We start from the raw sequence: 11,820 nt of genomic DNA on the forward strand, positions 1-11,820 counted from the left end.
ACAAATCCACATCACACGATAGATAAATGTAGTAGTGTCACTCCCATTACATTGCATAATAATTAACACTTGACGATACCAGTTTTTTGCTAACTCAAAAGGCATATAATACGTTATTGACACCGAACGAAAGAAACGCAGCAGCGTCTGTGAGCTATGGCGGAGGAGGAGGAAGACGACGAGAGCTTCGGCGAGTTCACGTTCGCGTCGTTTCCGAGTCAACCAACCTCAAACGACACCAATCCCCTCGACGACGACGATTGGGGCGACTTCATGAACCATTCCAACCGGATCAACGGACCCTTCGACTCGTTCGGGCTTCCCACGGATCCCACGAACAAACACGTGAACGACGACAAAGGCGTTGCCGTTCAGGCCGAGGCAGCGAAAAATCCCAAGGGAGCTATTCCGCTTTCGATCTTCGGCGAGGAAGAGGGAGAAGAAGAGGAGAAACCCGCTTCTGCCAATGTTTTCTCCAACGGCGGCGGTGGTGCGGTGAAAAGGGGATCCGGTTCGAACGGGTCTGTTGGAATCAGTGATTTGATTTCCAGTTTGTATAATCAGCAGCGCCCTCAGGTGGATTCTCACAACAACGGATCGGTTTCGGTATCCAATGTTGCTGCTCCCAATCCGACGTACTCGAACGGAAGCAAATTAAATTCGGATGAGGATGAGGATGGATGGGAATTCAAGTCTGCGGAATGGGAAACTGGAACCAAGAGCCAGGATGTTAAGGTAATAGAGCGAATTTGTTTAAGGTTGGGGATTATAGAACTTAGAGCTGAAGAGAATGCTGGAAATGATAATCATGCTTGATCTTACTTTCCTGAGTTTTGGAATTGTCGGTGGATCTTTTTCTGTAGCTTGTTCAATGGAAACGAGGTTTAGGAAAGCTATGTACTATATGAATTATGTGATTTTTTTTTAATAGCTTCCACTTGAGAAGCAAGAGCTAGTTGATTTAATTGTATTGAAATGACAACAAAAAAGGGTAGGAAAATAATGCCAGTGGTATCGATCAATTGTTATAAATTTTGTGCTGATGTAGTAACTTTGTGTCTTGAAGTCATTTTTGGCAATGTCTGTCAGGAAGATCTATGATTTGAAATTGAAGTACATTAAGGGGTTATTCACTTGGGCGAGAGATTGATAAGCACGTGGTTGTCTGTGAAATTACTTTTGTAATGAATTTCGTTTGCCTGATGATATGTATTCTATTTTAAAGGCTGAAACACCAAAGCATGATAATGGTGCTCTTGATGTTGGTACTGTGTTGGATTCATCCAATGGGATTTTAGACAAAGCTGGCAGATGGCACGTGGAGTTTGAGTTCAGTCCACATTCTGCATCGCAAGATCATGTTAACCCACAACCAAGTCCAGAAAGTGAATCAAATGACATTGGAACTGGGTTTGCCATGTTCAGTCAAAATTTTGGGGAGTTTAGTTCAGGGTCAGGGCCAAATCAAAATTTGGTGAGTTGTTTTTACATAATTTCCTCATTTTGTGTTACATTGTTCATTCAGATTATTGAGGAATGTCCATTAACACAATCTGATTGTGGATTTGTGGTATTAGGAAGTACTGAAGAAGGCTGACATTTATCCCACTAATATGGAATTACTGAAATTTGAAGGTGCAACTCCCCATGGTACTATTGATTCATCTCTCACATCAGAATCTAATCAACCTGATGGATGGAACTTTGGATTTAATTTCAATTCTAGTTCTGTGGGTGAAGACAATCATAGTTCAGATTCATATTTCAAAACCAAAAACAATCAGGATGATAACAACAGAAACAATGCTTCCCCAACTAATATAAATGTTGATTCACATGTCAATTTCTTTGAATCAGAGAGTGATGTTACAAAACATGAGGTACTGAATCAATTTGATATTATACTTCATATATCATGTGGAATTGTATAGGTTTAATTTCTTAAAAAAGGATATTCAATCTTGAGTTCTTACTTTGGTTTTAGTGACCCATGAAAAAATTTCATGAGTTTGTCATATGACACATTGTTTTGTTTACCACTCAACTAAGTCTTCATACTTTTTAAACATGTTGTTACTATTCTTTCTATTTCCAGAAGCCCCTAACAAGCTCAGAGAATCGTAGGGAAGCCATGCCTCTGTCAATTTTTGGTGATGAGACACCAGATACTGATAAACATCCTGTGACTCAAGATTTATCTCCCTATACACCAACATCCCCAATAAGGAACAGCTTCAACAGCCCTGGTTCCAACTTTTCTATCAATGACATATGGAATTTATATAATCAAGCTGAAAACCAAAGTTCTCCTAATATGACACCAAAAGCAAGTGAAAATCAGATTCATGCCTCCCCTGAAGTATTGGGCTCCAGTTTGGTTACCAGTAATGATAATTTAGATGATGACTTCTGGGACTATAAGGATGCTGCAACTGAAACAAGATTTACCAATGAATCTGCACAGAAAACTTCTTCACCACAAGTCAATGAGAATGTGTTGCAGTCTTCCCCAACATTTTTAAATTCTGATTTGACCAACGGTGATGATGATTTTGTGGATGATTCATGGGTGTTTAAGGATGCTATCTCTGGAACAATAAGTCAAGATCACACACCTTCTCTCGATCACAGAGATTTACCACAGTTATCAACAAAACTAGAGCAGGTTGATTATGCAGAGTTTTATAGCAAAGTGAAGGATGAATTGTGCAATTATGTTCTGTTCCATCTTCAGAATCTCAAGGTAGCTAACCTTTGTTGGTGTTTCTTCGTTAGATAATGCTAATACTTACTGGCACTGAAATTATTCATAAATTTATATTCTTAGAAAACTCAAAATGTTGCTGCTCTTTCGGGTGAAGATGCCAAAGCAAAAGCTCTTCTGGAGGAAATTCAGGTCAGTATATAAACTATTTTTTTGTCTATTTGCTATCTAATATTGTTGTTTTGTGCTTTTGGATACTTATTATTTCCTTACAATAGTAAATGTAAAACCCTGGGAAGGGGATTCTCTCCATGGGGGTAATGGGAGAATCTGGCGGTAGGTCTTTCAGGATTTGGCACAAAGTTAGCAGAACCCCAGATCTAATGGCCTGCTTGTGACTTGTGTTCATTGGGTCAAAGGCCCCCCATCAAACATGATTGAGTTGAGCTATTAGCAGTATGTTATTGTGAATTTGGTTTTCCTCTGCTTGTGTATTTGTTTTTTTTTTTTTTTGCTCAGCAAAAATAGGTAATTAGATTATATGCAAAGTACCAGAGGTACTGAAAATACAAACAATAGAGATATACACAGCTGGTATCAATACTATCCTAGAGGTTAATATTAGATACCATCTGAACCCAAGGCCAGGATTACAGCAGAGAATCCTAGCCAGTACCCTTCTTTCCTATTTACCCATATACATCCCCCATCTGAGAGGACCACTGGTTGTAATGCATAGTGAAGTCTTTCCTATTTGTGTATGGCTATTATTTCCTTGTTATTAATCAAATGCACAAGCTATTAATAGTTTCAGTATTGTTTCTACTCTTCTTTTCTTTTACAGGAATTCTCCAAGATACTGCATCAGGATAATATGAGCATCCCCAATGAATATCTCTCTGAGGATTATTGCCCAAGAAATGTCTGCTTTAATGAACTTCTTGAAGTTTTGAAGGAACCTAAGTTCCAACCTTTTGAGTCAGAATACCAACTAGCATCAAGGTTGTTGATGGTATGCATTTCTTGAAAATATTGAGTGTTGTATTTTTCAAGTTTTATTCTTTTGCATGTGCAAATAGTACTTTAACTACTGGAGGATTTTGATTGTTTCAAACAGAATATATGATTGCATAACTGATTTAGGAATTTTTTGTCAGTAGTGATGTATTGATATTTGTCCTAATTTTCCTTGAGATTAATCTGATGGATAATAGTTATGTTTTCTTGTTTTATTTATTGATATCCTTCTTTTTTTACCTGACCATTCAGCTTGACAACACATGTACATTTGTTTTTCAATAGGCCGAGAAGGATATTAAATGTGTTATGGAACTTTTGAAAGATACAGTATCAACATTAAGAATTCTCAAGCTGGGATCAACAGAAGAACAATCTAATTATCTTACCATATGGTCCAAAATAGCCTTTGTTTGTTCTCAAGAGCTGAAACATGGTGCTTATGTTTGGAAGCAAGCTGTACTACAGAATACCCATGACCAGATATTATCTAGCCCGAAAGGTAAGCTACATGATTATGTCATGCCTAATGTATATGCTGCTGATGTGGATGAACTTAAGCAGTCTGAAATAACCTCTTCCTTTTCTGGCATAGGTGTTCAGTTTATCCTTGCACTCGGAGAAATTTATAGAGTGGCAGAAATTATTGGAACTTCAGCCAAACTTCACAAACCTTGGATGTTATCAGGTGCCACAGATCACAAAAGTTTGTGTGCCCTTTTGAACGAATGTTATGGCATATGGTTGGCTTCAGGACTTGAAGAAGCTATTTTGAGTATATCAAATTGGAATAATTTTGAGCCAGATGGCATTTCAAGGGAATTAGTTGAATCCATCAAGTATATTCACGAGCTTGATGAACATGCACTTCAGAGCTTTGTCATCTCTGGAGAACAAACTACTTGCCAGTTGTCAGCCTTGCCAGCTGGTTTCATACCAGGTATGTGCACTATAATCTTGACTGTCTTCAAATGTAAGCGATAAAATTTGATTTAAAATTAATTTTTGATAGAATTTTTTCCTTACTATTTGTCACTAATAAAGGTGTCCAAAATAAATACCCTTCATTAGTGATTAGGAAAAAGAAAATCTTTTGAAATGTGAAAATTTCTTAGCTCCTTCATTTCATGTTAGCTAAACAGATATAATAGTAGTTGAGCAGTTGAACTCTCACTCTCTGATGATGTTATCTTGGAGTGGACGTGCAGCACTAAACTACTGAAAACACCTCACATAACCAAAAAGAAGTGAAACAAAATAGGAGCAGGTGCTGCAGGATCTATGTTGGAAAGAGTCTTTCTGCATTATGTTATAGTAGTTGATATCTTTTTAACTCAAATTTACATTTGCATTAGTATTTGTTTGGATCAATAGCTATAAGCTATGCTTTGATTGATTTCGTTAAATGATGTGGGAATAGGTATGGTGTTTTGCATTTAAAAATGAAAAGTGCAAATCTCAACTACATACCAGTTTGGCCTTGTAATTTATTTTCCACGTGTTTTTTGTGGATCAGGATTAAATTTGGTTGCATGGAATGGGAAGCATTACATCGTCAAGCTAGCAAACTTGTGGGTCAATCTAATAAGCTCAGATCCACCCAAGTGAAACCTGCCAATTCAATTATGTCTCTTACAACGAGTAGACTCTTCCTTTCGCTTTGTCATGGTGTGTTGTTGAGTTCTTTTCTCTTTAAGAAAAATCAGCGTGAGATTGTGGCGGGATCCATTGTTTTGTTAGTGGGGTGAGGCCTTTGGCTCACTGGCGGCAGTTGTAGTGAAAGGAGATTGTGTATCGGGCAAAGTCACCAATTAAGTTCATTCTTTCTTCAATAGGTTACAATTCTTTCGGCGGAAGCTTTAGAGCAATAGCCGCATGTTACAGGTGTAAGATGTATTACTAGTGTTAACGAAGAACTATAGTACTACAGAGAGTATAATTCTGGATACGATCCAGTTCTGCAGAGGGAACGATATTGCGTAGTAATCAAATGATTCTGGTGTTGTAAAGTAACTGGGATTCTTCCCTTAACAATTTTACACAATAGTTTTTTTTTGGGCATGATTTAAATTATGAATACTATTATTTTAAATTTGAAAACGTATTTCCCAAGTCAGCTCAATTGGAAAGGCAACCGTAGCAAAATATAAAGTTGCATTATTGCTCCTCAGCAAGGGCCACAATACTTGTAGGTAAGGTTATCAAAATTATCAAAATTGAGAGTTTACTTAAACTCATGAAAATTTCATAAAAATGATTCATATATTCAATTCGGAGACGCGCAAGAATTTATTTCATATAAAAATAATAATAAAATATTTATAAATAACATATCCATTAAATATTTCAATAATATAATAAAGTAAAATAGATAATAATAAATTTCACAATACTTAAATAATCAAGTCTAGTAATGCATCACTATTAGATAATAACTTGTAGATGTTATAGTAGTGATAAATCATTTCCATCAAGGGTTTGATGTTATTAAAGGTGAATTTTTTTTATTTGAAAATAACACATTAAATGAAGGTATGTTGAACATTAAATAAATAAAAAATAATTCAAAATGACTTATATTTTGATTTAATTTTTTTAACTTGCTGATTCGTTGATTCGGCAATAAATTCGAGAGTCTACCAAATTTATTTAGAGTTTATAGAGTCTAACTAGAGTTTATTAAAAAGAAAGTTTACAAGAATAATGAACTCGTAAGAGTTAACGAATTAACAAATATATCCAAAATAATTTCTTTGAGACTAAGAAATTTAAATAAAAAAGTCTGACCCTTGCCATAGAACTTGTCAAAAACCATCAATAAGATGGCGGTTATAGTGAAGAAAGCGACAGAACTAACTAAACAATGTTACCCAAATAAGTAGGAATTCTATTTTTAGTGAGCATTCATACCAAGTGAATTTGATATTGTCGTGTATACGTTCCTTCATAGACACTTGAAGGAAGGATTAAAAACTAAAAAGTGAACCTACATATTAGAAGCATGTGAACTGTTCACTACATTTGGTCTCTCGAAGATGTAATGAAAACAAAAACGATGAAATGAAAATGAAAAATGACAGGACAGAAATGTTAACAATTGATTGTGACTATTTTTTTTAGAAACAAACGACGAAAATAAGAATAAAAATATATAGATAGGTATTCATAGTTGAGTTGATTAGATAACTTTTTGTTTCACAAAATTTCAAATTATGTAAGATTTTTTAATTTGAATTATTATAAATTTGTATTATTAATTTAAATTTTCAAATCATGAATATCATATCTGTCATGATTATTCTAATCAATATAATTATGCATTTTTATAAATTAGAAATGAAAAATATTTACATTTTAGTGAGGCAAAATTATATTTATATTATGAAATCAAAATATATAATTGTATTATTAATTAGAACATTCAAATTATAAAATATATACCCGTCATAATTTTCTTAATGAAAATAATTACACATTTATGAATTAAGAAAAACTATTTACATTACATCTTTGACTAAAAAAGAATAATATTTTATATGAATCAAAGGATCTTAGCCAAAAGTTAAGGATTGAGATTCATTAAATGGATTAACCTCTTTTTTATACGTATGAACCAAAATCGAATCTTAATCATATTATTTATCAAATCATGTCACATTATGTTAAATTTTTTTTAAAAAAAATAGTTTAATCATAAAATTCTTTTTGATTTTTATTTTCTGGGCAGGTGAAGAAAACAAATAAAAACCCTCTTCCGACTTCCCTCATTCTTAGATTCAGTCGTTGCACAAGTGAGGGAGGTTGAAGGCGGCGTGAGAAGCATGTTGGACATCAACCTATTCAGAGAGGAGAAGGGCCACAACCCTGAATTCATCCGCGAATCCCAGCGCCGTCGTTTCGCCAGCGTCGAAGTCGTCGACGAGGTCATCAATCTCGACAAAGAATGGCGAAAGCGTACTCTCTCTCTCTCTCTCTCTCTCTAACAATGTCACCAATCCAATCTCGCACCAATGCTATCTATTATTATGCATGCCTTTTCAGGTCAATTCGAGTTGGAGAATCTCCGCAAAGAATTTAACAAGATCAACAAGGAAGTCTCCAAACTCAAGCGTGTGAGTATCTTCATTTCCGTTATTCTATTTTTTTTTCTCGTCTAATACAGATGCTAATTCTGAATGAATTCATTTGAACTTTGTTCTGCGCGTTAGGCTGGCGAGGATGCAACTAAGTTCATCAGTGAATCAGAGGAAACCAAGAAATCGATAGGGGAGAAAGAGGTTGAAGTTCGGGAAACTCTGAATCTCTTGAATTCCAAGTTGGAAACTATTGGAAACCTCGTCCACGATTCCGTTCCAATTAGCCAGGATGAGGTTTGTTTCGTTTTTTCTTTTTATGTGTGTTGTTTTATTTCTGCTAATTCTCAATGCTTGTCTGGAAATTCATGGGGTCTTCCATGCTTTAGGCCAACAATGTTGTCGTTAGATCGTGGGGAGAGAAGAGAGTGGAGCCTAAGCTGAAGAATCATGTGGATCTAGTTGAGCTTCTCGGGATAGCAGATACAAAGAAAGGTTTGAATTTGTTCATCTAGCGTTCGAGTGATGATTTATTTATTAATTTTCGTGGGGTGAAGAGCCTTTGGATGACTTTTAATTTTGGAATCTTGTGTTGTGATGCCATTTTCTGCCGATTTTTCACCTTAGTTTACTTCCTGAACCATTTCATTTTGTATGGTTGGCTTAGCTATTGCACTAGTTCATGTTTTGCATAGTGTCTCTCTGACACAATATTGATTGCAAAATGTATTGAGTATTTTGATTTGTAATGTCATTTCACTTGTGGTAAAAAAAGCTAATATCACAGAATTCAATTGAGCACTGCTGTATTTCTATCGTGCCAGCCAATGCTTTCCATAGTTTATGCATTTTTGCTCCTATCTTCTCTACATGTACATCCTAATCTTTTGTCAAGTTGCTTGATACATAATAGGAGCTGATGTAGCTGGAGGTAGAGGTTTCTATCTCAAAGGAGATGGTGTTCGTCTTAATCAAGCTCTAATAAACTTTGGGCTTGATTTTTTGGAAAAAAGGGAGTATACTTTATTGCATACTCCTTTCTTCATGAGAAAAGATATAATGTCAAAGTGTGCTCAACTAGCCCAATTTGATGAAGAACTTTATAAGGTAAAATTGTGAAGTAGATTCCATTATCTGCCTGTCCTCATATACAATTTGCGATTTTTAAGACCTTGATGATGCTTTTGTATGTATTTGTATTTAAATTTATATTCTTATGACAAATAAATATATGCATATGTGTTTTTGCTGACTAATATCCATAATCTTTTAGTGCATAACTAGCAACAGCCTTTTTGTGTTGGTATCATTTAAAGTTATTAGTGCATTGGTTGGTGTTTGGTTTGTTTTCTTCTTTCCATTTCAGTTGAAATGTTTTAATTTATAACAACAAAAATGCCACCTTGTTTTTATTCTATTTTCATATTAATAGTTTTTTTGAAGAAAAATGGAGAAAACAAGACCATTTTCTCCATAAAACATTGAAAACAAAGCTCAGTAAAAAGTATGCAGTGTTTTTGTAATTGTTATTATGATAGGTAAATAATAATAGACGACAAAACCAATACCACCTTAACCATTTTCTGGTTTATCTAAGAAGTTATTATGCTAGGTAACTGGTGAAGGAGATGACAAATATCTGATTGCAACAGCTGAGCAGCCACTCTGTGCATATCATTTAGATGATTGGATCCACCCTACCCAGCTACCATTAAGGTAATATGATTTTTTTTTGTCACCTGTTAACATTGGAGCTTGGAAGACTATGTTGCCATTAACTTTGGAAATATGTTTTCTGCAGATATGCTGGATATTCATCATGCTTTCGTAAAGAAGCTGGATCTCATGGTCGAGACACTCTAGGAATATTCCGAGTCCACCAATTTGAGAAAGTGGAGCAGTTTTGCCTCACTAGCCCAAATGACAATGATTCATGGGACATGCATGAGGAAATGCTGAAGAACTCTGAAGATTTCTACAAAGCGGTATGATACAGCCACAGTGCCCCTCATTAAGCGACTAATGTTTAAGGCCACTCTGGATGAGTTTAAATTTCAAATAAATAATAAATATAAATAAATAATATACAATTTAGAAACAGTTACTGAATCCCAGGGTACTAATAATTATTGGGGATAATCATGTGTTCTTTGACATGCCGAACATATCTAACTATGGGAAAGTTTAGTGCTTCCCTTTTTTTTCTTTATAAATTTTTTATATCTACACTTCATTGTACTTGTGATGTCTTAAAGATACCACATTCTATTTTTGGTGGATATCATTGCGTTTAGATTGATGTATTGGTTGGTCTAACCTAAATTGACATCTTTCTTTTCCCAAGTTTATTTGTTTCTCGTGTGATTAAATTTTATTTACTGCAGTTAAACCTTCCCTATCAAGTTGTTTCCATTGTATCTGGTGCTTTGAATGATGCTGCAGCAAAGAAGTATGATCTAGAAGCATGGTTTCCAGCCTCTCAAGCTTACAGAGAGCTAGTGTCCTGTTCAAACTGTACAGACTATCAGGCCAGAAGATTAGAAATTCGATATGGTCAGAAAAAGGTTAGTAATGCCTAATTTCATCATGTTGATGGCTTCAATAAGCATTATTCTTAACTTAATGAAAATTTTTATTTCCATCTTTAAAAATGAAACCTTGCCTCATGTAAAAATCTCTTAATCTGCATTTATGAAATCCATTCTGTTTTGAAATTTCTAATTTTTTACCTTTTTCACGAGTTTAGTCTTTCATTGAAATTTTAGTAGGAAGACAAGTAAATTTATGTTTTGAGAATAATCACAAGTGATGGTGGGGCTTACTTGTGTTAAGAGCCTAAGATGTTCCATAATTAAACTTTTAATAGCTCAAAGTGTGTTGTTGGGATTTTGCCGTGAGTAATATTTTATTCTGGCTTCAACTAACTTTGCATGTTTTTTAACTTTCACAGAGCAATGAGCAAATGAAGCAATATGTTCACTTGTTGAACTCTACTCTAACGGCTACTGAGAGGACCATTTGCTGCATACTAGAGAACAACCAGAAGGAAGATGGGGTAGAGATACCAGAAGCCCTCAGGCCATTCATGGGTGGAAAGACTTTCCTACCTTTCAAGAACCAACCATCTAATGAAGCCAAAGGGAAGAAATCGAAGGCCTAATTGCATTTTAAGTCAGTGATATTTATGAAGAGTTTGTTCAGAGTTGTAGGTTATGATGACCCCGATATTATCCACCACACACTGTTTCCCTTTCTCACTAAATAGTAAAATGATTTTTAGGAGCACGCACCATTTTTGGTCAAAGTACACAGCATGACATTTTCTGTAATTCATTACTCTAAAAAATTTGTGCTTTTTTAATTGCATTTTGGTGCTTTTATCCATTGCGAAATGATTAACAATATAGATCAGATGTCCTAGTTTTGCTTGAAAGGATGAAACACGTCAAGATGTTTTATTTTTGTTGCTTACTAAAGTCTGGTTATTTTGAATAGAGCTTATTTGGTTGGATATAAATATTTTTTTTCCTTCCTAGGGGTTACGGGAATAATTTGATCACCATAGCAGAATCCCGTGAAATATGAATTGCTTGTTCAATTTGAGAGCAATACAAGTGCAAGGAAATTCTGGGATATGGGATTAGAATTCTGAAGTCTGTATTGGTTTGTCTTGCAGGGCATTGAAACACGTTCAATTTAATCGAGCTGCTCATATGCTAAATTCAATTACGAATTTCATTGGAAAGGGGAATGCGTTCTGGAAAATAGGAACTAGAGTATTCAACCAAGTTTTGTAGTGGCTGTGGGGGTTTCTATTGCAAGCCAATCTTCTGGCTGATTCCTTACAGGGCCCCTTACAGTGTTAGGTTTTACGCTGTGGGTTGACTTGCATGTTTCTGAATCTCTATTATTATCATTGTTCGACGGTCATAGCAAATATTTTAAGAATTTTTTTTTTCAGAACTTCCTATGGTTCTTTTTTTAATTCATGTGTACCCTTTCGCTCTGATCTTTGATATCCACGGC

General features: G+C 35.1%; 2 protein-coding genes across 4 annotated transcripts; both read left to right on the forward strand.

The window, feature by feature from the left end:
- The first annotated feature begins 9 nt into the window (after positions 1–9).
- LOC100786874 (uncharacterized) lies at positions 10–5,734 on the forward strand. Of its 2 annotated transcripts, XM_003555551.5 has the most exons (9): positions 17–735; positions 1,226–1,474; positions 1,578–1,880; positions 2,096–2,743; positions 2,828–2,896; positions 3,549–3,716; positions 4,007–4,223; positions 4,317–4,661; positions 5,238–5,734. In XM_003555551.5, exons 1-9 carry the CDS (start codon positions 157–159, stop codon positions 5,327–5,329), a joined length of 2,670 nt encoding a protein of 889 aa, XP_003555599.1. In that variant the 5' UTR covers positions 17–156; the 3' UTR covers positions 5,330–5,734. The 2 variants fall into 2 exon arrangements, with proteins under 2 accessions (XP_040869338.1, XP_003555599.1); XM_041013404.1 differs by having other exon boundaries at positions 10–735; positions 4,007–4,661.
- Positions 5,735–7,452: 1,718 nt separating this feature from the next.
- On the forward strand, positions 7,453–11,757 carry LOC100781350 (serine--tRNA ligase). Of its 2 annotated transcripts, XM_041013471.1 has the most exons (10): positions 7,453–7,675; positions 7,763–7,833; positions 7,930–8,091; positions 8,184–8,289; positions 8,708–8,901; positions 9,407–9,510; positions 9,596–9,779; positions 10,179–10,358; positions 10,745–10,935; positions 11,471–11,757. In XM_041013471.1, exons 1-10 carry the CDS (start codon positions 7,543–7,545, stop codon positions 11,589–11,591), a joined length of 1,446 nt encoding a protein of 481 aa, XP_040869405.1. In that variant the 5' UTR covers positions 7,453–7,542; the 3' UTR covers positions 11,592–11,757. The 2 variants fall into 2 exon arrangements, with proteins under 2 accessions (XP_040869405.1, XP_003556504.1); XM_003556456.5 differs by lacking the exon at positions 11,471–11,757 and having other exon boundaries at positions 10,745–11,155.
- The last annotated feature ends 63 nt before the right edge of the window (positions 11,758–11,820 follow it).

Source organism: Glycine max, chromosome 20 (genome assembly GCF_000004515.6).
Source record: "Glycine max cultivar Williams 82 chromosome 20, Glycine_max_v4.0, whole genome shotgun sequence".
NCBI lineage: Eukaryota > Viridiplantae > Streptophyta > Magnoliopsida > Fabales > Fabaceae > Glycine > Glycine max.

Excerpts from the sequence above, each read along its gene's own strand:
- LOC100786874 (XM_041013404.1), top strand. The coding sequence starts at position 157 with ATGGCGGAGGAGGAGGAAGACGACGAGAGCTTCGGCGAGTTCACGTTC. Across the intron at positions 2,897-3,548 it reads CTCTTCTGGAGGAAATTCAG|GAATTCTCCAAGATACTGCA; the intron begins GTCAGTATATAA and ends TTTCTTTTACAG. Across the intron at positions 3,717-4,006 it reads TAGCATCAAGGTTGTTGATG|GCCGAGAAGGATATTAAATG; the intron begins GTATGCATTTCT and ends GTTTTTCAATAG.
- LOC100781350 (XM_041013471.1), top strand. The coding sequence starts at position 7,543 with ATGTTGGACATCAACCTATTCAGAGAGGAGAAGGGCCACAACCCTGAA. Across the intron at positions 7,676-7,762 it reads CGACAAAGAATGGCGAAAGC|GTCAATTCGAGTTGGAGAAT; the intron begins GTACTCTCTCTC and ends ATGCCTTTTCAG. Across the intron at positions 7,834-7,929 it reads AAGTCTCCAAACTCAAGCGT|GCTGGCGAGGATGCAACTAA; the intron begins GTGAGTATCTTC and ends TCTGCGCGTTAG.